The sequence below is a fragment of the Eleutherodactylus coqui genome, chromosome 5 (assembly GCF_035609145.1).
Source record: "Eleutherodactylus coqui strain aEleCoq1 chromosome 5, aEleCoq1.hap1, whole genome shotgun sequence".
In the NCBI taxonomy this organism is placed as follows: Eukaryota; Metazoa; Chordata; class Amphibia; order Anura; family Eleutherodactylidae; genus Eleutherodactylus; species Eleutherodactylus coqui.
In genome coordinates, this window is record NC_089841.1 from 166,753,802 (window position 1) to 166,779,993 (window position 26,192).

Sequence of the window (26,192 nt, forward strand, 5' to 3'; positions counted from 1 at the left end):
CCATGCCCTATTATATAGAATGCTGCATAGCAGTCAGGATCCTCCCACCAGTCTAGAGAGGATTGACAATCAGTTACAAACTGCCTAGATAATGGGGAAAAGTACAGGATGCAAGTCATATAAGAGCTGGAAATGGTGGGAGATGAAACAATACCTCCACAGAGATATTCAGACTCCCTTATTTGCATATTACCCAGAGAAGCATAAATGGCCTTTTAAGTCTCCTCACCGTCTAGGTGCTCTCCCTAAGGAGACATGATAGTTTCTGACCCTTGTCATGTACACACGACATCTTATTCTGAAAAGTCAGGTAGACTTTAAATGATACATTTTTTAGCCGCCCATGGTCCTGTCTAGGTTGAGCTTACTGCTGACAGTCCAGTGATTGCTGTATAAATCAACCCTCCAGTAAACTTGCGCTAGCGGTAAAGCCATATTGTAATATTCAACCCTGATATTGTACAGGGGGCCTTAGAGCGCCAAAATAAAGCAGCACTCTGATCTGTCTAAAAAAACAAAAAAATATAAATTTTCTTTAGAATAATCATCACAGCCTTTTCTGCCTATTTAGATTAAAGAAAAAATGACAGGTACACTTCAGACAGTTTTCTCTTTTTTTTATTAGTATTTTCCATTTTCTTGTCTTCAAGAGAATAATACTTTTTGTGAAGAGGGGGAAGCATAAGGACACTTGGAAATTATTTAATCTCATTATTTTCATACAACGAAAAAGCATATATAGTAGCACTTTTTTAGATCTTTCCGTGACCTGGAATATAATAAATGGTATCTGAAGATGCTCATATGTTCCAAAGGGGTGCCGTCTTTCTGGAACCCTTCCTTGTCACTTTATAATGAGAACGTCTGTAATTTATTTAAATGTAATGTTCCTTTGTAATATGGTACACTCTGGCTGAATGGACAGGCTTGCTTGATCTTGAATTCCAGCTGGTATTTATTTGTTCTCCGATGCGTTTTCCAGCTGAAATGAGAGTGCACGGTGCTTAGCTAAATAACATCTCTGCAAGGAGTTTGGATACATTATGTTGCTATTTATTCTCCCTGCAATTAATGCTTACATTTTTGTTTTCTTGGTGTACCAACAGACTCGGCACTTGGGTAACCCTATTACAAAGTAGGCCTAAAGCCAGTTTGCTTGTCCTGTGGAGACATATGAACTTGTATGACCTTAAAAAAGTAACATCTTCCATTACTGGAAGTCTAGTTGAATTCAGTGAGAGCTGCATTACCTACCCTAGCAGTTCTTCTATGGTCACTTCCTGACCATAGCGATAAGGAATCGGTTAATTGGCAGGGATCGGAGATGCAGGTCCCCGCTGATGCGTTCATATCCAAATTTTTGGACATCATCTGACTCGTCCAAAGAGTTGTCATCTTTAAGTATTGACACGTGAGTTATTGAGGAATCTGAATATCCTTAAACTTTTATGTTATATTTTTATTTTCCTTCAGGTGGAAGTTCTGAGGATGGATTTTCTGCAATAAAGTTGACTGCATTAGGAAGACCACAATTTCTGGTAATCTAATGCTCTTGTCAACTCGCATACTACTTCGCCTTCAATGTATTACTATGTACAATGTAGCAAAACTGTATAGATTTGACCACATTCAACATTCTGTTCCTTTCTTTTGTTTGGTGGACATTGCCTAAAGCTAGTAATCGAAGCTTTGTTTCCTTTCGAGGTGTCTATTAGACCCATTTACATAGACATACATGCTTGCCAAGCTTCCTACTTTATTTGCAGGTCTCAAGAGATATGAATGGTCATAGTGTTCCGCCAACAGCCATCTTGTGTGTATTGCCAACCGAAACCGGTTAATTATTAGAAAGAGAAGTTCAATGACGAATTCCGTCTGCATCTTATCTTTACATTCATACACACATTGCTATATTTCATAGATAGGCTAATTGATTAAATCCTATTACGCTTTGCTCTGGTCAGTTAATTACATAAACAAGGATTATTATAATCGTACTGAAGATAAAGGAGATTTAGTACAACATTTCTATGTGCTCTGAGCTGTAGACTATAGAAAAGAGAAGAGGAGGAAAAAACTTGCAGCTTTATTGACCATTCTATTGAATTTGTAATTTAAGTGACTAGCAATGGTGGCTAATGTGTTTTGGTACGTAAGTCAATGCTACTTTAGACCTTGCTAATTTGAGAGACGCAAAGGAAAACCACAACAGTTTATTGCAAGGTCTGTTACTGCTTCATCACTGCTAAGCACCATTTTAACTGATGTCTTATACATGCATTTTTCTAAATCCCTTTTGCAGATGGTTATTAAGTATGTATAGAAATAAGTTATGCAGTACATATATGGATAAATTCAATAACTTATCTTACAACCTATACGTTCCTGTACATCAATCAGTTTGCCCATGTCCACCCCAGTGGGCAGCAGTGAAAACCACTGATTGTGTTTGCTGCAAAATCCTTGTATTGCTGGACTTGTAGAAGTCGTTTTGAAGAAGGGAAAGTTAAATTGATATTATTAATGGGATATTATACTGTACTACAAACCATTTATAGCTTTCAAGATCGTGAATCCTTTTCAACTACTAGATTGACCCAATGTTCGCTATATGAACATAAAATGTTTCGATAAAAGGTTGTAAATGTTTTAAGAACTGTTGAGCCAAGGATTCGGCTTGACCTGTTCGCCGTCCACGTCTAGGTCTTCCACATTTTTGGGCCATGACCACAGTGAAACTGGTAAGCACTTGATATGAACATCAGTCAATGTATCAAACTCAAATTTTATGATTTTACGGCAGTGGGGAGGATGTAACAAATCTAATGACCCCAAAATCATCCACCAAAGGTCACACAAAGGGGTCAAAGTGTGGTGCAAGAAAAAGTATGTAGGCTTTTTATATCAGATGTGTTTTTTAAATTATTGTGTTTTTAAAAAAGAAAAAGTAGTAATATGGGGCAGGAAATAAAGCACAAGCATCTCTGCCCCATGAAATATGGATTGCATTCAACAAAAGGTTACTGTATATGTACCTTTAAAGTCATTTTTGTAACCTACATTTGAAGGTTAGCAAAAATTGGAGGACAAATGAAAGAGCATATGACTGCATAATCAACTACACAGGGTATGTTGGTAGTAAGTACCAGTAAAGATATATAGCTTTGCTTTAACATAACTGGCACATTGTAAAAAATCTCTTTTTACAGCATTGTAGTTTATTGTAGTTGACATTTAAGGTGGTATGATAACGTTTGCTACATTATAGTGGTGGATTTGTTGGTGGCGTAAAAATTATTAGGGGCCTTATGGCCCAGACTTGTTTTTCCAGCACATTCCACGATGTTTGATCGGATTAAGATCTGGGGAATTAGAAGGCCAAATCATCCATTTTTAACTTTTTCATGTTTGTCAAACTATTTGTAGACAGCTTTTCGGACTGTGGCAGGGTGCACTATGCTGCTCAAAAAGGCTACTGCCAATAGAATCTATCATTGCCATAGGCGAATGCACTTCCATATCCCATTCTTCAAGTGCTCCAATACAAATGCACACATGCCCATTTTAGGCAGTGCGTAAGGGTCAACATGGACAGTCTGCAACTATGCAGCCTTATACATAGGAAACTGTTACCCTATGTGTTCTGGCAGCTTTCCATGATGACCAACATCAATGCATTTAGCAATTTGTGCTACAGTAGCTGATCTGTGGGGTCAAACAAGACAATGCAATGAACTCTGATTGCTTATGAGCCTGTCACCAGATCACAAGTTTTTTTGTTTTTTTTTGTTTGTTTTTTTTCTTGGTCCATTTTTGGTAGGTACTAACCACTAGAGATGAGCGAGCACCAAAATGCTCGGGTGCTCGTTACTCGGGACGAAATTATCGCGATGCTCGAGGGTTCGTTTCGAGGAACGAACCCCATTGAAGTCAATGGGCGACTCGAGCATTTTTGTATATCGCCGATGCTCGCTAAGGTTTCCATTTATGAAAATCTGGGCAATTCAAGAAAGTGATGGGAACGACACAGCAACGGATAGGGCAGGCGAGGGGCTACATGTTGGGCTGCATCTCAAGTTCCCAGGTCCCACTATTAAGCCACAATAGCGGCAAGAGTGGGCCCCCCCCCCCCCAACAACTTTTACTTCTGAAAAGCCCTCATTAGCAATGCATACCTTAGCTAAGCACCACACTACCTCCAACAAAGCACAATCACTGCCTGCATGACACTCCGCTGCCACTTCTCCTGGGTTACATGCTGCCCAACCCCCCCCCCCCCACCCCCCTGCACGACGCAGTGTCCACAGCGCACACCAAAGCGTCCCTGCGCAGCCTTCAGCTGCCCTCATGCCACACCACCCTCATGTCTATTTATAAGTGCGTCTGCCATGAGGAGGAACCACAGGCACACACTGCAGAGGGTTGGCACGGCTAGGCAGCGACCCTCTTTAAAAGGGGCGGGGTGATAGCCCACAATGCTGTACAGAAGCAATGAGAAATATAATCCTGTGCCACCGCCATCAGGAGCTGCACACGTGGGCATAGCAATGGGGAACCTATGTGCCACACACTATTCATTCTGTCAAGGTGTCTGCATGCCCCAGTCAGACCGCGGTTTTTTATAAATAGTCACAGGCAGGTACAACTCCGCAATGGGAATTCCGTGTGCACCCACTGCATGGGTGGCTCCCTGGAACCCACCAGCTGTACATTAATGTATCCCATTGCAGTGCCCATCACAGCTGAGGTAACGTCCGATTAAATGCAGGTGGGCTTCGGCCCACACTGCATGCCCCAACCTGACCGGGGTTTTTAATTCATAGACACAGGCAGGTACAACTCCCTATTGTGAAGTCCGTGTGGACCCACAGCATGGGTGGGTGCCAGGAAGCCACCGGCGGTACATAAAGATATCCCATTGCATTACCCATCACAGCTGAGGTAATAATGTCATGTTTAATGCAGGTGGGCTTCGGACCACACTGCATGGCCCAGTCAGACTGGGGTTCTTTAGAAGTGGACACATGCAGTTACAACTCCCTGTGGACCCACAGCATGGGTGGCTCCCTGGAACCCACCGGCTGTACATAAATGTATCCCATTGCAGTGCCCAGCACAGCTGATGTAACGTCAGCTTTAATGCAGGTGGGCAAAAAATTAATTGGATTACACTGGAGGCGAGGGCCCCAAAAAATTGGTGTACCAACAGTACTAATGTACCTCAGAAAAATTGCCCATGCCCAACCAAGAGGGCAGGTGAAACCCATTAATCGCTTTGGTTAATGTGGCTTAATTTGTAACTAGGCCTGGAGGCAGCCCAGATAAAATAAAAATTGGTTGAGGTGCAAGTTTCAACGCTTCAATGAGCATTGAAACGTATAAAAATTGTTTACAAAAATTATATGACTGAGCCTTGTGGGCCTAAGAAAAATTGCCCGTTCAGCGTGATTACGTGAGGTTTCAGGAGGAGGAGGATGAATATTATACACAGATTGATGAAGCTAAAAGGTCCACGTTTTTGATGGTGATAGAGAACGATGCTTCCATCCGTGGGTGCAGCCTACGTATTGCTTAGGTATCGCTGCTGTCCGCTGGTGGAGAAGAGAAGTCTGGGGAAATCCAGGCTTTGTTCATCTTGATGAGTGTAAGCCTGTCGGCACTGTCGGTTGATAGGCGGGTATGCTTATCTGTGATTCCCCCAGCCGCACTAAACACACTCTCTGACAAGATGCTAGCCGCAGGACAAGCAAGCACCTCCAGGGCATACAGCGCGAGTTCAGGCCACGTGTCCAGCTTCGACACCCAGTAGTTGTAGGGGGCTGAGGCGTCACGGAGGACGGTCGTGCGATCGGCTACGTACTCCCTCACCATCCTTTTACAGTGCTCCCGCCGACTCAGCCTTGTCTGGGGAGCGGTGACACAGTCTTGCTGGGGAGCGGTGACACAGTCTTGCTGGGGAGCCAGAAAGCTGTCAAAGGCCTTAGAGAGTGTTCCCCTGCCTGTGCTATACATGCTGCCTGATCTCTGCGCCTCCCCTGCTACCTGGCCCTCGGAACTGCGCCTTCGACCACTAGCGCTGTCGGATGGGAAGTTTACCATCAGTTTGTCCGCCAGGGTCCTGTGGTATAGCATCACTCTCGAACCCCTTTCCTCTTCGGGTATGAGAGTGGAAAGGTTCTCGTTATACCGTGGGTCGAGCAGTGTGTACACCCAGTAATCCGTAGTGGCCAGAATGCGTGTAACGCGAGGGTCACGAGAAAGGCATCCTAACATGAAGTCAGCCATGTGTGCCAGGGTACCTGTACGCAACACATGGCTGTCCTCACTAGGAAGATCACTTTCAGGATCCTCCTCCTCCTCCGGCCATACACGCTGAAAGGATGACAGGCAAGCAGCATGTGTACCCTCAGCAGTGGGCCAAGCTGTCTCTTCCCCCTCCTCCTCCTCCTCCTCCTCAACGTGCTGAGATATAGACAGGAGGGTGCTCTGACTATCCAGCGACATACTGTCTTCCCCGCCTCTGTTTCCGAGCGCAAAGCGTCTGCCTTTATCCTTTGCAGGGAACTTCTCAAGAGGCATAACAGAGGAATGGTGACGCTAATGATTGCAGCATCCCCGCTCACCATCTGGGTAGACTCCTCAAAGTTTCCAAGGACCTGGCAGATGTCTGCCAACCAGGCCCACTCTTCTGTAAAGAATTGAGGAGACTGACTCCCACTGCGCCGCCCATGTTGGAGTTGGTATTCCACTATAGCTCTACGCTGCTCATAGAGCCTGGCCAACATGTGGAGCGTAGAGTTCCACCGTGTGGGCACGTCGCACAGCAGTCGGTGCACTGGCAGATGAAACCGATGTTGCAGGGTGGCAGCGTCCATGTGGGACTTGCGGAAATATGCGCAGAGCCGGCGAACCTTTCTGAGCAGGTCTGACAAGCGGGGGTAGCTTTTCAGAAAGCACTGAACCACCAAATTAAAGACGTGGGCCAGGCATGGCATGTGCGTGAGGCTGCCGAGCTGCAGAGCCGCCACCAGGTTACGGCCGTTGTCACACACGACCATGCCCGGTTGGAGGCTCAGCGGCGCAAGCCAGCGGTCGGTCTGCTCTGTCAGACCCTGCAGCAGTTCGTGGGCCGTGTGCCTCCTATCTCCTAAGCTGAGTAGTTTCAGCACGGCCTGCTGACGCTTGCCCACCGCTGTGCTGCCGTGCCGCGCGACACCGACTGCTGGCGACGTGCTGCTGCTGACACATCTTGATTGCGAGACAGAGGTTGCGTACGAGGAGAAGGAGGGTGGTTTAGTGGAGGAAGCATACACCGCCGCAGATACCACCACCGAGCTGGGGCCCGCAATTCTGGGGGTGGGTAAGACGTGAGCGGTCCCAGGCTCTGACTCTGTCCCAGCCTCCACTAAATTCACCCAATGTGCCGTCAGGGAGATATAGTGGCCCTGCCCGCCTGTGCTTGTCCACGTGTCCGTTGTTAAGTGGACCTTGGCAGTAACCGCGTTGGTGAGGGCGCGTACAATGTTGCGGGAGACGTGGTCGTGCAGGGCTGGGACGGCACATCGGGAAAAGTAGTGGCGTCTGGGAACTGAGTAGCGCGGGGCCGCCGCCATCATACCTTTGAAAGTCTCCGTTTCCACAACCCTATACGGCAGCATCTCCAGGCTGATAAATTTGGCTATGTGCACGTTTAACGCTTGAGCGTGCCGGTGCGTGGCGGCGTGCTTGCGCTCAAACACTTGCGCTAGCGACGGCTGGACGGTGCGCTGAGAGACATTGGTGGATGGGGCCGAGCACAGCGGAGGTGAGGGTGTGGGTGCAGGCCAGGAGACGGTAGTGCCTGTGTCCTGAGAGCGGGGTTGGATCTCAGTGGCAGGTTGGGGCACAGGGGGAGAGGCAGTGGTGCAAACCGGAGGCGGTGAACGGCCTTCGTCCCACCTTGTGGGGTGCTTGGCCATCATATGTCTGCGCATGCTGGTGGTGGTGAGGCTGGTGGTGGTGGCTCCCCGGCTGATCTTGGCGCGACAAAGGTTGCACACCACTGTTCGTCGGTCGTCTGCACTCTCAGTGAAAAACTGCCAGACCTTTGAGCACCTCGGCCTCTGCAGGGTGGCATGGCACGAGGGGGCGCTTTGGGAAACAGTTGGTGGATTATTCGGTCTGGCCCTGCCTCTACCCCTGGCCACCGCACTGCCTCTTCCAACCTGCCCTGCTGCTGCACTTGCCTCCCCCCTCTGAAGACCTGTCCTCAGTAGGCGTAGCAAACCAGGTGGGGTCAGTCACCTCATCGTCCTGCTGCTCTTCCTCCGAATCCTCTGTGCGCTCCTCCCTCGGACTTACTCCAATTACTACTACCTGAGTGATAGACAACTGTGTCTCATCGTCCTCCTCACCCACTGAAAGCTCTTGAGACAGTTGCCGGAAGTCCCCAGCCTCATCCCCCCGGACCCCGGGAACTTTCCAAAGCTTGGGCATCGGTCACGACAAACTCCTCCGGTGGGAGAGGAACCATTGCTGCCCATTCTGGGCAGGGGCCTGAGAACCGTTCCTGGGAGTCTGCCTGCTCCTCAGAATGTGTCATTGTAATGGAGTTAGGAGGCTGGGAGGAAGGAGGAGCAGCAGCCAGAGGATTCAGAGTTGCAGCAGTGGACGGCGTAGAACTCTGGGTGGTCGATAGATTGCTGGATGCACTTTCTGCCATCCACGACAGGACCTGCTCACACTGCTCATTTTCTAATAAAGGTCTACCGCGTGGACCCATTAATTGTGAGATGAATGTGGGGACGCCAGAAACGTGCCTCTCTCCTAATCCCGCAGCAGTCGGCTGCGATACACCTGGATCAGGAGCTCGGCCTGTGCCCACACCCTGACTTGGGCCTCCACGTCCTCTAGGCCTACCCCTACCCCTCAGCATGCTGTATTACCAGTAGTGCAGAAACAGAACGCTGTAATTAAATGTGCCGCTTATTGGCCTGGGGTTGGAGGCTGACTTCCCTTACGGAACGCACAGCAGAGTCAGGAAACAATTTTGCGCACGCCTGTAGTGATACGTAGGTGCGTATGACTGAGCTAGTGGAATTCACAGCGCAGAAGCAGTCAAGTGGCCAGCCAAAGGCCAGTAGTAGGCCTTAAGTATTTTGCTTCTATTTTTTTAAAATGCTGAGCTGATACAGCAGACAGATACTGTAGGCAGCGTATAATATTATGTATACTGGTTCCCTCTGGCGGGATGACAGCGCTGATGTAACAAAGACAGCAGATCCAGGAAACAATTTTGCGCAAGCCTGCTGTAACGCTTAGCTGCGTATTAATTAGGACTACTACCCCCAGCAGACACGCAGTGAACTGAAGACGGTCACAGGCAGCCCAAATATAGTATTTTTCCCCAATTTGTTTGGAAAAAGCCCACTGCCTATATAGCCTGAATATCTCTTTCCCTGCCTCACCAGTACTGGCCCTATACTCTATACAATGACTGCAGACTGCGGACGCAATGCTCTGCATGGCCGATATACAAAAAAAAAAAAATTGTGCAACACTGCTAAAAGCAGCCTCAACAGTATTGCACACGGTCAGATGTGGCCCTAAGAAGGACTGTTGGGGTTCTTGAAGCCTAAAATAACTCCTAACGCTTTCCCTATAGCAGCTCCGGCACCAGCAGCACTTTCCCTGATCTCTGTCAGAATGCATCTGTGGCGAGCCGCGGGAGGGGCCGATTTATATACTCGGGTGACACCTGATCTCGCCAGCCACTCACTGCAGGGGGGTGGTATAGGGCTTGAACGTCGCAGGGGGAAGTTGTAATGCCTTCCCTGTCTTTCTATTGGCCAGAAAAGCGCGCTAACGTCTCAGAGATGAAAGTGAAAGTAACTCGAACATCACGTGGTACTCGTCACGAGTAACGAGCATCTCGAACACGCTAATACTCGAACGAGTATCAAGCTCGGACGAGTACGTTCGCTCATCTCTACTAACCACTTCTTACCAGAACACACAACACCTGCCTTTAGGAGATATTCCATCTTTTGGTATCACAATTTGGCCCTTGTCAAAGTTGTTTAGAGCCATCCATTTGCCCTCGTTTCCTTCTTCGAACACATTAGGTCCATCTTCAGTGGTTTTAATGTTAAGACAGATTGGTATATATTATAGCAACAGAACTAGTTATCTGTTATGTCCAAGAATTAATTTCCTGAAAGATCATCCTTTATACTTCTGACATGTTTTAATAGCAGAAAAGGCTTTTTAGTACAAGCTCACCAACTGTTTTCTTCCATAGACAAGCTGCAGCGTTCACTCATTGTGTGAGTTAACGAAGCAGGCATACCCTGTAGCAATCAAAGTAATTTACCGTTTCCATTTAGATATAATTTGTCCTAAATTAGCTCTTTAATTTGGTATCTTCTCTATTGTCTTCAGTTAATGTTACCATTGTTCTTCATTATTGTTATATCTCCCCCTATGTCATGTTAACACATATTAAAACCATTAATATACACTGTGCAGCATTTTCATGGAGCCATATGAAAAGAGAGTAGGAGGTAAGGAGAATCGATGAGATGGTACATCTCTGATTGCGTTATAATGTGTTATTTTTACCAATTTGTCTCTTCTGCTTCAGCTGCAGTTTTCTGAAGTGCTCGTAAAATGGCGGAGGTTTTTCCACCAGCTAGCAGCGGATCAGGGCAAAGGTGGGCTAGCTGCTGTCGAAATTGAACTTGAAGTGGAAAAGTTACAAGTAAGATAATCTTCTTTTTTTTTTTTCTCCAAGTATTGTAGCTTATATACACTGAGTTCTTGCATGTGCTGAATGGTTGTCGTCTCTAACAATGTAATAAAGGAGGGTTTTATGTACTTTTATCAAACCAGTGGGGGTCCGACTATCAACACCCCCACCAGTTAACTTATTGATAGGGTTGTAGCTGCTTCGTCGTCCTCATTGTTTACTAGGCATGGCTCCACATATTTTGTACTGAGCTGTGGCTGGTAAACAATGAATGGAAAGTGCAAACCTCACCCAAAATCATGTATCTTGGATAGTACTGTTGCAAGATTTTTTTATCATGGTGTAGAAGTTACTGGCTCTGTGAGCTGTTCCTTTTTTTTTTCTCTTCCATCCTACTCCCTTTCAGTATGAAATTGAGGTAATGAAGAAACAAAAAAGCCACAAACCTCAATAAAATAACTCATCGACATATTATTGGCTTCATCCCCATACAGGGACTCTATCAAGGGGTTACACTAATCCAAGAACATTTTTTAAATTCCTTTCTTGACAAAAGATCATATTTTTTTTTGTTTGTTTTTTAATATTTTTTTCATACTGGGTAAGGCTTTATTTACACAAGCGTTTTACGCGGCTATGTAGCCTCGTTTTCCCGCCTGGCTGAAAAACGCGGCCATCTGAGGAATTGGTTTCCAATGCATTCATTTACATAGGCGATTTTGCGGCGTATAAAAATGTTGCACCGGAAAAAATATAACATGCACGACTGAAATTGGAGACTAGTATACGCTGTGTGAAAAGATGAGTCTGGATTAGAGATGAGCGAGTATACTCGCTAAAGGCAATTGCTCGAGCGAGCATTGCCTTTAGTGAGTACCTGCCCGCTCGAGACAGAAGGTTCGGGTGCCGGCGGTGGGCAGGGATCTGCGGGGGAGAGCGGGGCAGAACGGAGGGGAGATCTCTCTCTCCCTCTCTCCCTCTTGCTGACTGCCGCTACTCACCGCTCCCCTGCACCGGCACCCAAACCTTCCGTCTCGAGCGGGGAGATATTCGCTAAAGGCAATGCTCGCTCGAGCAATTGCCTTTACCGAGTATACTCGCTCATCTGTAGTCTGGATCTATCTTTCGACTGATATACGCTGGCGGCTCCCATAGACTCCTATGGAAGCTGGAAAAAATAGGGAGGTGGAGGCAGTTTAGCAGTGTCCAACGCAGGGAAAAGCTTACAGGTACCTCTATTTAGCCTTTTTGAAGTCCTTCCAAGGATTAATGCCGAGCAAGGGATTTCTGGGCTGCGGTGTATCTTTTCCACTAATACGTCGCACCCAGCCATGTGAACGGACACTAAGCTCTTGATTGATCACGGAAAATGGTCCATTTATGCAAATTAACAGCGCGGATGAACGTAAAAACGTGTGAAGGAGCCCTAAGGGTGCTTTTTAGATGAGCCGATTTAATGTTTGGGCGAATGATGTCAGAGTTCGCTCATTTGCTTGTGCAGCCTGTTTATACAGCTGAAAAAGCCAACGGTGTATCTATCTTTCACATCCCCTGTATGAGTGAATGAAAAGGATTAAACTATAGGTGGTTAAACTAAATTAGAAGTAAACAAGCCAAGGATTTTTATGCCTGAATACAATGAACAATGAACGAAAGGCGAATGCTTACCACTTATCGTTCGCTTGTTGGCGCACGTTTAGACTGAACAGGTAGCATTTACTTTTGCCCGTTTGAACAATTTTTTTAAAATGATGATCGCTCAAATAAACTGCCTACAGAGCGTGCTTTTAGACGGAAGCCGATAGTTTTAATATTGGTGATTTATTACCAGAGTGCCCTAATTATGGCATGTGGGGCGAGTTTTGTGTTCTTTATATATTGTTTGTCATCAAAGAAACATAGCAAGGAGGGACCTTGGTCTGATACACCTCACTCCATTCCTCCAATGGAGATGAAGCTTCGAATATCTCCAAAGGAGGTATAGCATATTTGTTGAAGCTTGGAAACGTTTGGGTCATCCCATGCAACTGCACCCGACAGGACCTTTGGTCAGATGTTTAGAGCTTATCTAATGATGACAGTTGGCCTATTGATTTTTTTTTTTAATCTTTTCTAGTGGTATTAGTGCTATTAGGAGTATTGTTCCATATAGTATGTTAGGCTGAACGAAGGCAATATCCATCCATATCCTGGGCATAATTTTAATTTCAGCCATGTAAACAATACATGTATATCTAAGAGTATGAACTATATATTTCCAGATATGTTCTCTATAGCCAGGTAAAAACAAAGTGAATAAATGCCTCTATTCTTGGATATTAAAACTAGAGGCAGAGAGCAAGTGGCGTTCAGTGAGAAACCAGATTTATATCTGACCGCGAAACTAGTTGTAACCTCAGCAGGCCCAGTCAGTCTACGAGACCAGCGGCAAGAGCGGAAGAGCGTGGCCGCTAAGTACATAGTGAAGGAACAGCATCAGCTCGTCAGTTCTGCGTCGTGCCTCTCCTCTGGAAAATCCCTCATGTGCCCTTCTAATGGCCATTTCTTCCCGTGTTTTAGAGTTGAGACGGGACATGTCACGTCTGTTAGTGTTAAATTGCTTTTTTAGGAGGTCATTTTGTCTCTTTGCTACTGAAGCAATTATAGAGAAAAGAGATCAAATCGGGAAGGAGGTTCACATGGACACCTGCAAGTTTTCAGCAAAGCAACGTAAATACATATTTAATAAGAAGGTAATGAGAAAGTTACTTTTCACCGTGATTGAATCTTTCCAGGAAAGTCAATTATACTGATTACACTGATTAGTTGTTCATGCTTCCCAAGTCCGAGCTTGTTCAGAGAGGTGACGTTGTTTACTTAGAATTCTCTTTAAAAGTCTGTTTTCCAAATTCTAACAATTCTTTACTGATGACTGTATTCATTTTAGAATGGCGTTTCTACTACTTAAATATTCAATGAGCTTTTTTTTTTTTTTTCTTTTAGAATTTCTTTATCAATTCCTCATGGGTGTCAAGATACTTTAATTCATACAAATCTTCCCTGTCATGTAATGGACACACATATTTTCATGGCTTATTAGAAGACACAACTCTGATAACTTTAGTATACTGTAAGTGTTAGACTCAATGTCCATGGACAGATCTGATTTGCGGGTCACCTGTGCGGAAGATTCACAGATCAAGCCGCCCATTGGGATACATGGGTGTCTGCAAGTGAAATAAAGTAAGCGGATCTGATTTGCAGACCTTTTTGGTCCGGAAAAAAAAAAAAAAAAGCTGCATGCTCCATTTCACTGCAGATCCTGCACGGGTGGCTTCCATTGGCGTTCTGATCCGATCCGTGGCCTGTCTGCAATTCAATTGCAGACAGGCAGCGGATTCCGTGGGAGAGCAGGAGTTTAAAAAAAAACTCTGCGCTTTCGCACACAACCGCAGTGAAGAAGAGAGAAGACCCGGACAGGTTAGAATACCATGTTTCCCCAGAAAGAAGACACTGTCTTACGTTATTTTTTGCCCCAAAAGAGGCAGTGTCTTATTTTCAGGGGGGAGGGGGATGGCCTTATACTCACCTGGTCCGCAGTGTCCTGATGGTCCCTGGCGGCGCTGTGGCAAACTTCAAAGTCCTCCCCGTCTACCATCTCAGCTTTGCTGGTGACCGGGCTTTGAATACCCCGCCTCAAGCAAAGCGAGTGCTGTGATAGGGTAATGGAGCGCCAGCAACTAATCGCAGCCGGCGTTCGATGAGCCAATCGCATCCGCTCAGTGAATGATATCACTGAATGGCTGTGATTCGCTCACCGAGCGCCGGCTGTGACTGGCTAATCAAGCGCCAGCAGCCAATCACCCAACCACAGCGCTCGCTTTGCTGGAGGCGGGGTATTCAAAGTGGGAGGACTTTGAAGTTTACTGCAGCACTGCGTGGGACAATCAGGATGCTGCGGACCAGGTGAGTATTGTGGTTTTTTTGGGGGAGGGGTTTGGGGGGGGGGTACATGTTGGATAGGTCCTATTTTTGGGGGAGGCCTTATATTTCAAGCCTCCCCCGAAAACCCGGTAGGCCTTACTATCGGGGTGGGACCTACATTCGGGGAAACACGGTAGAAGTCCTGCAGTGTCCTCGGACACGGCAGGATCTGATTCTGCTGTGGGCTCCCACATGCTGAATCCGATCTGCCCGTGGACCTGAGGCCTCAAAGGGGGGGTGTCCAAAGTGGTGGTTTATTTTAAAACCCTGTTCCACATGTGGTAAACTAATGAACTAACATATATTCATGGCTTGGTCATCGCTCCCATTGTTTCTTGACAGACTGGTTTAGCCATGTGTTTATGCTTAACTCAAATCAATAGTAATTCCTAAGAAGATATCCTTACACTGATCATAATAGGCACTTGGAATCCTCTAAGCGGGGGCCATACACGTTATATCATGAGTAGGTTCAGCCTATCTATATCTAATGTGTATGGCAGCCTTCTGACTCTCCTGTGCTGGCACGTCAGGGAGTTAAGGATCAGGCAGATGAAATTCAATTGGGATCCTTCTGTTCTTGGGTGATAAGTAGAGATGAGCGAACACCAAAATGTTCGGGTGTTCGTTATTCGTAACGAACTTCCCGTGATGCTCGAGGGTTCGTTTCGAACAACGAACCCCATTGAAGTCAATGGGCGACCGGAACATTTTTGTATTTCGCCGATGCTCGCTAAGGTTTTCATGTGTGAAAATCTGGGCAATTCAGGAAAGTGATGGGAATGACACAGTGACGGATAGGGCAGGCGAGGGGCTACATGGTGGGCTGCATCTCAAGTTCACAGGTCCCACTATTAAGCCACAATAGCGGCAAGAGTGCCCCCCCCCCCCCCCCCACTGTCAGCATAAAGATCGTCCTCCTCTGGCACAGCTGTAACAGCTGTAGCAGAGAAGAACGATGTTTGCCCATTGAATTCAATGGAACCGGCAATACAGCCGACTCCACTGAATGCAATGGGCTGCCGGCGATCGCAGGATGAATGGTCGGAAAGGGGTTAAATATATAACCCCTTTCCTGCAATTCATCCAGAAATGTGTTACACTAAAAATATATACCGGCGTATAAGGCGACCGGGCGTATAAGACGACCCCCCAACTGTCACCTTATACGCCGGCAATACAGTGGAGCAAAGAATAAAAAGCATTACTTACGTTTTTAGATGATCTGCGGCGCTCCTGCAGGCTGTCACTCCCTCCTGGTCCACGGCAGACAAGCTTTCTCCACGAAAGACTTTAAATCCCTGCCTCCAGAAGCACATGTGCCTTCAGCCAATCACAGCCAATGACAATGATGTCATTGAATGGCTGTGATTGGCTGTGTTTCTGGAGGCGGGGATTTCAAGCCTTGAAATCCCCGCCTCCAGAAACACAGCCAATCACAGCCATTCAATGACATCATTGTCATTGGCTGTGATTGGCTGAAGGCACATGTGCTTCTGGAGGCAGGGATTTAAAGTCTTTCGTGGAGAAAGCTTGTCTGCCGTGGACCAGGAGGGAGTGACAGCCTGCAGGAGCGCCGCAGATCATCTAAAAACGTAAGTAATGCTTTTTATTCTTTGCTCCACTGTATTACCGGCGTATAAGGTGACAGTTGGGGGGTCGTCTTATACGCCCGGTCGCCTTATACGCCGGTATATATTTTTAGTGTAACACATTTCTGGATGAATTGCAGGAAAGGGGTTATATATTTAAAGGAGATGTCCCGAGGCAGCAAGTGGGGTTATACACTTCTGTATGGCCATATTAATGCACTTTGTAATATACATTGTGCATTAATTATGAGCCATACAGAAGTTATAAAAAGTTTTTTACTTACCTGCTCCGTTGCTAGCGTCCTCGTCTCCATGGTGCCGACTAATTTTTGGCCTCCGATGGCCAAATTAGCCGCGCTTGCGCAGTCCGGGTCTTCTGCTGTTCTCTATGGGGCTCCGTGTAGCTCCGTGTAGCTCCGCCCCGTCACGTGCCGATTCCAGCCAATCAGGAGGCTGGAATCGGCAGTGGACCGCACAGAAGAGCTGCGGTCCACGAAGATAGAGGATCCCGGCGGCCATCTTCAGCGGTAAGTATTGAAGTCACCGGACCGCCGGGATTCAGGTAAGCGCTGTGCGGGTGGTTTTTTTAACCCCTGCATCGGGGTTGTCTCGCGCCGAACGGGGGGGGGGTTTAAAAAAAAAAAAACCCGTTTCGGCGCGGGACATCTCCTTTAACCCCTTTCCGACCATTCATCCTGCGATCGCCGGCAGCCCATTGCATTCAGTGGAGTCGGCTGTATTGCCGGTTCCATTGAATTCAATGGGCAAACATCGTTCTTCTCTGCTACAGCTGTTACAGCTGTGCCAGAGAAGAAGGATTTGTCTTCTATATGTTCTCAATGGGGTCAGCGCTGCTGCCGCTGGCCCCATTGAGCGCATATAGAATGCATCCATAGCGAGCAGCGGGAGGGGCAGACTTTCATATCAGGCGGACACCTTATCTCCCCAGCCACTCACAGCAGGGGGGTGGTATAGGGCTTAAACGTTGCAGGGGGAAGTTGTAATGCCTTCCCTGTCTTTATATTGGCCAAAAAAAAGCGCTAACGTCTCAGGGAAGAAAGTTTAATTTACCAGAACACCGCATGGTGTTCGTTACGAATAACGAACATCCCGAACACCCTAATATTCGCACGAATAGCAAGCTCGGACGAACGCGTTCGCTCATCTCTAGTGATAAGCTATCTCCAGAGGTGTCTGGCAGTGGCCTTCTCCTTCCATGCTTAGATGATCTGCATGTATATGAAGGCATTGGAAGAGAGCTGTTGGCCAAATGAGTGTTCAGCCAACAGTATATCAATGTATAGAAGCTTAAAACTGTCTCTCGTATGCTACGAATGCAAACGTGGACTAAAGTCCGTCACGCACACACAGCTTAGATATGGACAGGGAGGAGAGCGAGGAGGGTGGGGAAGCCTCTGTGTATACGTGGCGTACAGGATTAGTTATTGGTGTCACCAAACACTTTTCTGAAGCCTCTGACAGGCTATGGTGAAAACTTTGTTGTAGTTTACAGTAAACCAGCTATGGAGCACAGCTGTAACTAGTGAAATACTGTGCAGACTAACATAAGGGGGGCACTCTTGAGCAGAGGTTTTCACATTTTTGCAGAGATGTCACATTAATAACTGTTTATTTTAAATTTTGTTAAATCCGGTTTCCAGCATTTAACATTTTCAGTAGATTTGGCAAAAAAAGAAAACATTTGTGTCCTGTGGATGTATGTTCCATTTGAGGTTGCTTAAAGGAGATGTCTCGAGGAAGCAGTTAATTTTTTTTTTTGCCCAGTCCCCCCCATTAAACATACATTACTAAGCCCCCCTGTAAATGACATTTCTAGCTGGTTCGTACTTACCGTTCCAGCGTTTCAGCAACTTATAAAAGTTTCCTCAAGATGGCCGCCGGCTCTTTCCCCGTCGCTCGCTGCAGCCCGACGTGCGCGCTCCCGAGACGCCGCCAGCTGTGTCTCCATGGCAACCGGACGCATCGCAGCCGCCGACCAGACGCCCCGCAGCCGCCGACCAGACAGCAGGTAACCGGCGCTAGCCCCCGGCTCCCCAGCGCTAGACCCTCAGCCCAGGTGAAGGCCCCGGAGCCCAGCGCTAGGTTCCGGAGCCCAGCGCTAGTTCCCCCGGCCTAGCGGCAGCCCCCCCCGGCGCAGCGACAGCCCCCCCGGCGCAGCCCGGCGCAGCGGCAGCCCCCCCCGGCCTAGCGACAGCCCCCCCATCACAGCGGCAGCCCCCCCGGCCTAGCGACAGCCCCCCCGGCGCAGCGACAGCCCCCCCCGGCCTAGCGACAGCCCCCCCATCACAGCGGCAGCCCCCCCATCACAGCGGCAGCCCCCCCCCCCGGCCTAGCGACAGCCCCCCCATCACAGCGGCAGCCCCCCCGGCCTAGCGACAGCCCCCCCATCACAGCGGCAGCCCCCCCGGCCTAGCGACAGCCCACCCATCACAGCGGCAGCCCCCCCCCGGCCTAGCGACAGCCCCCCCATCACAGCGGCAGCCCCCCCCGGCCTAGCGACAGCCCCCCCGGCGCAGCGACAGCCCCCCCGGCGCAGCGGCAGCCCCCCCCCCGACCCATCACTTACCTGGGACGCTTCTCAGGGCTGCTGGGCTGGGCTGGGCTTCTCCACTGGGCAGCTCCAGTTTCTGCACCTTCCTCTAACAGAGGATGGTGCAGAATGGCCGCTTCAGCGCGCTCCCGAGCAGTGACAGCTCGTCTGCGCATGCGCAGAAGAGCTGTAGCGGGGAGCACACTGAAGCGGCTCGTGCTGAATGGAGAAGACCGGACTGCGCAAGCGCGTCTAAAAAAGCAAGCTGCCAGCGAATTTAGACGGAACCATGGAGACGAGGACGCTAGCAACGGAGCAGGTAAGTGGAATAACTTCTGTATGGCTCATATTTAATGCACAATGTACATTACAAAGTGCATTAATATGGCCATACGGAAGTGTATAACCCCACTTGGTTTCGCGAGACCACCCCTTTAACTTCCAGCTGGAGCAGAGCTTTGGGTAGTTAAGGGCTCCTGCGCACTTGCATTTTTCTTGCGGGTTTATATTAATGCAAAAATCAATTGGACTTTCTAATGTTAAAAACGCATTGTCATTTTCATGCAATTGATTTTTAACATTAGAAAGTCCTATTGAGTTTTGCATTAAAAAAATGTAGCAAAATCGAGTGGAAAAACGTGTAAGAATATGCAAGTGTGCAGGAGCCCTAAGAATTTCTAAATACTCTGGACTTCTATCTTCAGCCTCTTTTATATACATGTGTTTAGTGTGGGTGAGGTTGATAAGGCAGATGTCAAGTCGGTAGTGAAGTTGTGCTCAGATGTGTCTCAGCATACCCCCTGTCATCAGTTCGACTGCAGCAGAGAGGCATTTTTAGGTGGTCTAGTGTCGGCAACGGTGCCCACATGGCTGTAAGGTGCATTAACATCTAAGAGTTCTTCTGTCTCTAAGTCATTTTGGCTGTTGGATGAATAAATCAGCTTTACTCTTGCACCATTCTTTTTGAATTGTCCTATATTATCTTTTCTGTGTTTCTGTTCATTTCGATCCAATGTAGGACGCTGTGCCGCCAAATAAATTAGATTTGTGTTCTTTTACAGGAGAGTCTGGCAAAACTTGGAATTGCTACAAAAGACGAAATTCATAACTGGTTCACGGGTGAAAATCTCGGACTATCGGGGTATGCTTCACTGATTTAATTGTACTTTTTATATCCGCCAAATGTACAATGTGCCATATATCCTGGTTTCATTTTATCCCTCAGTTGTAAAATGGGAAATGTATGCTATTAATTCACACCATTAAGTACCTTTTTGTTTTATGTCATGTTCATGCTCAGTGTAAAATTTCTTTACTCCTAATCTCCATGGATGTTGCTCCTAATTATTTCATGCCTTTAGCAAACTATCTTCAAGGTACGATATAGCACCCTTTAAACTTGTCCATTCGAGGCAAAAGTAGACTCCTCTAAAACACTGAAGACATTTACAGAACTTGTGAGGCTTAAAGGGGAACTAACTTTTCAGACAACTTCTGCTCATCTTCTAGCTTGTTGGTCTCATCATTTCTGTAATCTTGCATTAATAACTTTTTTTTCCACTAAGGGTCTCCCTTCAAAGATTTTCTGCAATTCACTGTCGTTTGGTAAAGAGCTAGTATAGTAGGAAGGACAGAGAGTTTCTACAGCAACAGGGGCAGGAGCTATCTTCACAGGTGGCTCCTGTGTACTCAAAGGCTGCACGGCTGACAGATCTACAGACACTCTGATAACGATCTTCACAAACTCTGCCTCTCCCAGTAGATATACACCCACATACTTTGTGTTTGAACGCACATTATACACACACCCATCATAGTAGGTTTTTCATCCATTTGGTTAGAATGTTTTTAAATGACTGATCATCCAGGGAAGCAGAAGGGCTGGCATTCAGATATTGCCTCCCTGCTGATTGGACCACAAAGTGGGCAATGCAGCATGGGACGTCAGGACAAGAAAGTGCAGGACAGTGAACTACTGGCAGAATGCTAGGCTTGTGACAAAACCCCTGCATGAAAGTGCAAACAGCAGGACAACAGAAAAATGGGGAAGACCACTGGAAAATCAGAACTTACCGACCTAAAACTAGGTGTATGACTGGCTAAGGAGAATCTGGTATATTTAAGAAAACTTGCTGAAATTTTAGGTACCCTTTAACCACTGTTGCATAGCTTGTCTCTGATTTCCAACTAAAGGCATAAATAAGTCACTAATTACAAAAATGGTGTCTTAATAGTTAATAATCATTAAAATTCTCCATTTTAGAACAAATATATACACTGAATAGCCACTTTATGAAAGATATCTGGCCTTTCATATTTGGGGCTGCCCTGTATGAAAATTACACACATGACCCCAGAATGCAGTATAAAATAAAGTGAGCAAGTTTTACATTGATCAAATCATTTGAATCCACATTAGAATGGGAAAATCAAATCTGAGGCTGTCGGAACAAGGCATGGCCATCAGTGCTAGACTTGCCAGAGCCAGTATTTCGAAAACTGCCAACCTTGTGGAGATTGCTTGTGCAATGGTTTCAAGAGTATACCAAGAATGGGGTGATCCAGGAAACGTCCAATAAAAGGGGATCCTGTGGATGTAAACAACCCTTTGACATAAGGGTCAGTTGAGGATGTCCAGCAGATTGGACAGGCAATGCATAGTCAAGCAGATTGCAGATGCTCCAACCAAAGTGTCTGAAAATGCAATTCACTGTTCCTCAGCATGGATGGCTAGAACAGCAATTGACCATTGAAGTTCCATTGTTGTCTAATAGAAGCAGGCAAAAGAATGCAAAAACTGGAACACTGAGCAATGGAAAAACATCACTTTGTCAGCTGAATTCAGATTTCTATTGCTTCATGCTGATGTGAAGGTCAGAATTGGGTGAAGGCAGTATGAATTGACTTAACCCTTCCTGTCAGATGTTGAGGCTGGTGGAAGTGGAGAAATGGTGTAGGGAATGTTTTCTAGGGTCACTAAGGGTCCTCTGATACCTGTGGCTGGATGCCATGATGAATTGCTGGAGTTCTGAAGGCTTAAGGACATCCAACGCTCTATTGGATGGGCCATCCAGCACCCGACAATTGCATAGAGGAGCCCTTCCCGTGCATGTTACATGGCTGTGATCAGAGCAAGCCCAAACCTCACCTATGCAGTCTGTATCTTATCTGCATGTTCCTGTATACAGATCACTGGTCTTTCATCAACATGTCGTCTTCACTTCATCTGTATTTTAGGTAATCCCCATTATGTCATCAATGATACAAACGGTTGCTTCTGTATTGAAGCAACGGCTTATCTGCTTCACAGCATTCAAAAAGAACTCTCTGGTCAGTCAGGCTTTTATTTTTATCAACACAGACCTGATTATTTCAGCTCGCTGTCAGAGTACCAGTGGTGCAGCCAGCGTGACCTCCTAATTCTGTTGTGTGCTATGCCATTAAATTAATGGGCTGGTGACACAGAGACCACTTATCCAGCCTTTTAATTTATATGGAGCATATAGGAAGGGGTTAATTTTATTCTTGTCTGTAAACTTACACCCTTAAATATTTGGCACCACTGCACTCACCGCATTGTATGCTCCAGTTACTTGCTGCTGTAGATGTATTAAATTGGCTTTTGCATAGTGTGAGTCATCCTTGCCCTCAGTAGGAGATTTTTCCTATAATTTTCTTTTGCGGGGTGAAGCAGAAGAACAAAAGCCTGTCTCTATGGGACTACACGATGTGCATTTCCTTATGTTAAAGTCCCTTAGAGTTGGTTGCTTCAATCTTTTACAGGAAGGTTATTACAAAATCTCTAGTATTTTGGTAGATGGGATTTGCATATAGTTTTGACACTCTTAATAGTTCAGCAGCATTAATAGGTCTCTTGTGCAAATTTGCCTTTGGGAAAACACGAATTTCTTTTTAACGTTGAAGAGTGTTTAGTGGGGTTAACATTTCTAGGTCCTGAATCATATTTGCAATTTTGGTAAGCGTTTTGAGCTGCAAGGTCAGTTACACAAGTCTTAGTTTCCAAAGCATCTACAGTCAAACAGGTGCATTTCAAAGAAAGCCTTTTGGGAAAAATGCTAAGATGACAGCGGAGCACCATCTGGTAGAAATATTGGCATGCCGCATAAATCTGAGTTCCCCTCTTATTCTGACTTATTTAGTAAAAGTATTTATTTTACATATACCGACAAACCTACAATGTTACATTTCTAACATAAGCATGGAGCTATTTGCACTCAGCTACGATAATCGGAATGATGGCATCCATTGTTAAAGTAATACCGTAAGTATTGAGTGCTTTATAGGACAAATAACCATTTATCTTAATTCAGAGTTTTTTAAAAAATCATTAGCTTGAAAAGGTGTCCTTTTGAAGGCAGTGATTTGCTAGAACAAAGGGGCAAACCCACTCAGCTATGTGTGGAGTCAATGCTTCTCATCTTCCAACGAAATGAACTTCTGACATTGATGCTATGACCTTATTGTACATTAAAAATAATAGTCTTTAATCCTTTCCAATCCACTGTCTGACGTCAAAAGACATTCTGATTGAAGGCTGTACAGCTCCGATGTCAGAGGACGTCCGGCAGGGTATTCTTACTGTATATCACTGGCCGCTCTGTTGTTGGGGGCCTCTCCAGCATGTCACATACTACAGTACTGGCTCTTGTAGATGGCGCTATTGTATAATGGCAGAAAAAGAAAAACCCCTAGGAAACCCTGAATCCAAAATTGGATTGTAAAGGGTTAATATTGTAAACTGAAAGCAGAAATACAGTTTTTGGGGGGCATTGCAACTTCAGGGGTATTCCTGGCTTTTTTTACCCCCGGATGGGTCATCAATAGTTGATTGTCAGGAATCCACCACTTGGGATCCCTGACGATTAGCTGATCCTCCGGCCCACGGTCAGTGCAGCAGGGCCAGATCTAGTCATTGGTAGTCAGAGCCGAAAGTGTACATATTGCATGTTCACCTCTCAGTTTAACTGACTGAAATGTTGTGATGTCAGCAGTTACCCTATACACATTTGTGCACTTGTGATGTCATAGGAATCTGCTTGTGATCAGCTATCCTGATGGAAACATATTTGTTATATCGCAGCATATTACTTGTCTGGAACTAACTTCTTTTTTAATACTTTTTCTTGATATTTAGGTTAACCTAAAAGCGTAGTTTTAATTTTGGACATCCGTATCAGTTAAGATGCATAGTCAATACAGTATTATACAGAAATTGGTCCATGGATACAGATTTGCTTCATGAGTTTGACTGTAAACTGTGATCAAATTGATGTTAGAATCACTGTAAAGATTTGAAGCTAGTAATAACACTCAACCAATGTGTACCATTTTGAGATTTAGTGAGCTTTGGGATTTGATAGAGGGAGTAAGGGAAAGAGCTGTAATTTAAATTGATGGGGGATACTGATTTAAGCCATACGTTCCATTTGTCAATGAAGGCATCTAGTTTTCCACCTTGATCTGCTAGCATTTTTTCATATATTGCAGTTATTTGAAACTATTAGTATATCTTTTATGGAAGATATGGTTACTTCTCCGTGTGTGTGTGTATTTATATTTTATGGCTTGTGATGGTTCTGAATTCCATTGGAAAGTTATCGATGCTAAAAGGGCTAGGGCCGGGCTTGAAAATGATTTCAAGAGACGGAACACAGAATCCCATAGTTTGGAGATATAGTAACAACTACAAAAAAAATGGAAGTGTTCTCCTACACCCACATCCTCTCCAGCATATGGCTGAGGTGTCAGTAAAGATGTGCACAAGTCTGTCTGGGGTATCGTACCACCATACTAATAATTTGAAATATTATTCATGGGGGGAAAGCACATGCCGTGGATTTTACTGCCTAGTTTATTGCAATTTACCAATCCCTAATGTGGAACTGGCAAGATGGGTCCCAACTTCTGATTTCATTGCTGTTTACCTCACTGTAATCCATTTATGATGTCACAACATCCCATCTACCGAGAACTGCTGTGATGTCAGAGCCTACCTGCCTAGAACCTACTGCTGATTTCACAGTACTTTGAGACAAACACAGTGGTGATATCACAGCAGTTAACCTGCCTTATAAGTTAGCTGCTGTGACATCATGTGATGAACAGTAATACACTTGTGATGTCAAAGCAGAATACCTCACGGAAATTAGTAATGTCACAGAGTAGCTTATTTTGGGGTTAACACCAACAGTAGGCCCCTGTGCATTAACTAAGGTGACCAGACATCCTAATTTAGGTGGAACAGTCCCACTTTGGTACCTTGTGTCCCACTTTCCTCATGGTCCCAAGCACGACAGCCATTTGTCCTGCTTTCGGGACGTCTACTCACCATGAAGGCGATTACCAGCAGCTTCCTGTTCCCAACGGCTTGGTCAGTCTAGGCTACTACAAGCCGCTGAGAACCGGAGGTCGGGGAGCGATGACAGTGGAAAGCCTTCAGAGGAGGTGAGGGGGAGCGCCACATAGTATGAAATCAGCTGTAGATACACAGCTGATTTTCAGTCAAAATCCGCAGCAATGTTACGGAGTTTGACTGCTTTTTGAATGCAGAAATGCTGTGGAATTTGCTCGCCTTTTTTGAAACAGCCCTGTACTTTTTAGAATGACGTGGGTAAAATCATACGTCGTGATAAGCCCCGCCCCTGCCATAGTTCTTTGTCTTGCTTTGACTTTAGGAAAATCTGGTCACCTTTACATTAACAAAAAATGGATTCCTTGATTTCAAGCTACTGATAGCATACTGTTGTAGCCATATTACATCATATTCATGGCTTTATAACTAGACCATTTAATGTGCTCCTATATAGAGGAAGTGCCATTACTATTTTTTGCCCCACCTTACCTATAGAGTCCTTTTGTGGCTATGCAGGTTGCACATATGGTATGTTCGATCTGGCGAGATCTGCTTAAAGGCTTTCCGCAGCGAAAGACTTGCAACAAATATGCTACAAATACGCAGTGTTTAAACCCTCAAAAATTCTACAGCTTTATCCTCTGTTTTTGTTGTAGATCTGCTGCGGACTCTGTATTTGAAGGTTGGAATTTGCAGTCTAGATGGGCATTCTGTGGATTTAGAATCCAGAGCATTTTGGTTGCAGAAACTTTACGCTCCATGTGCCAAAGATTTAAAAATGTCCATATGGCTTGTAATGTAAATGTTGTGGTATTGCAAATAACGGAGATGGAACAATACATCTGCAGCCCCACCTATTAAGAAGGGAGCAATCCTGCAAGTCAGTGTTAGATTTTTTTTATACAAGCGTTGTAACAATGACTGGGGATTGAAAGCCAAGCCAGAGTCCATACACAGACAGCTGTTTCGGGGTGTTTGTCCCTCACA

At 45.9% G+C, this 26,192-nt stretch overlaps 1 protein-coding gene across 1 annotated transcript in view; it reads left to right on the top strand.

Moving 5' to 3' along the window:
- Positions 1-26,192, top strand: part of PRODH (proline dehydrogenase 1) — a 113,187-nt gene that overhangs the window by 48,848 nt on the left and 38,147 nt on the right. The window contains exons 5-7 of the mRNA XM_066603669.1: positions 1,474-1,538; positions 10,622-10,738; positions 19,894-19,973. Coding sequence (XP_066459766.1) covers positions 1,474-1,538; positions 10,622-10,738; positions 19,894-19,973 — 262 coding nt within the window. The remainder of the gene's footprint in view (positions 1-1,473; positions 1,539-10,621; positions 10,739-19,893; positions 19,974-26,192) is intronic.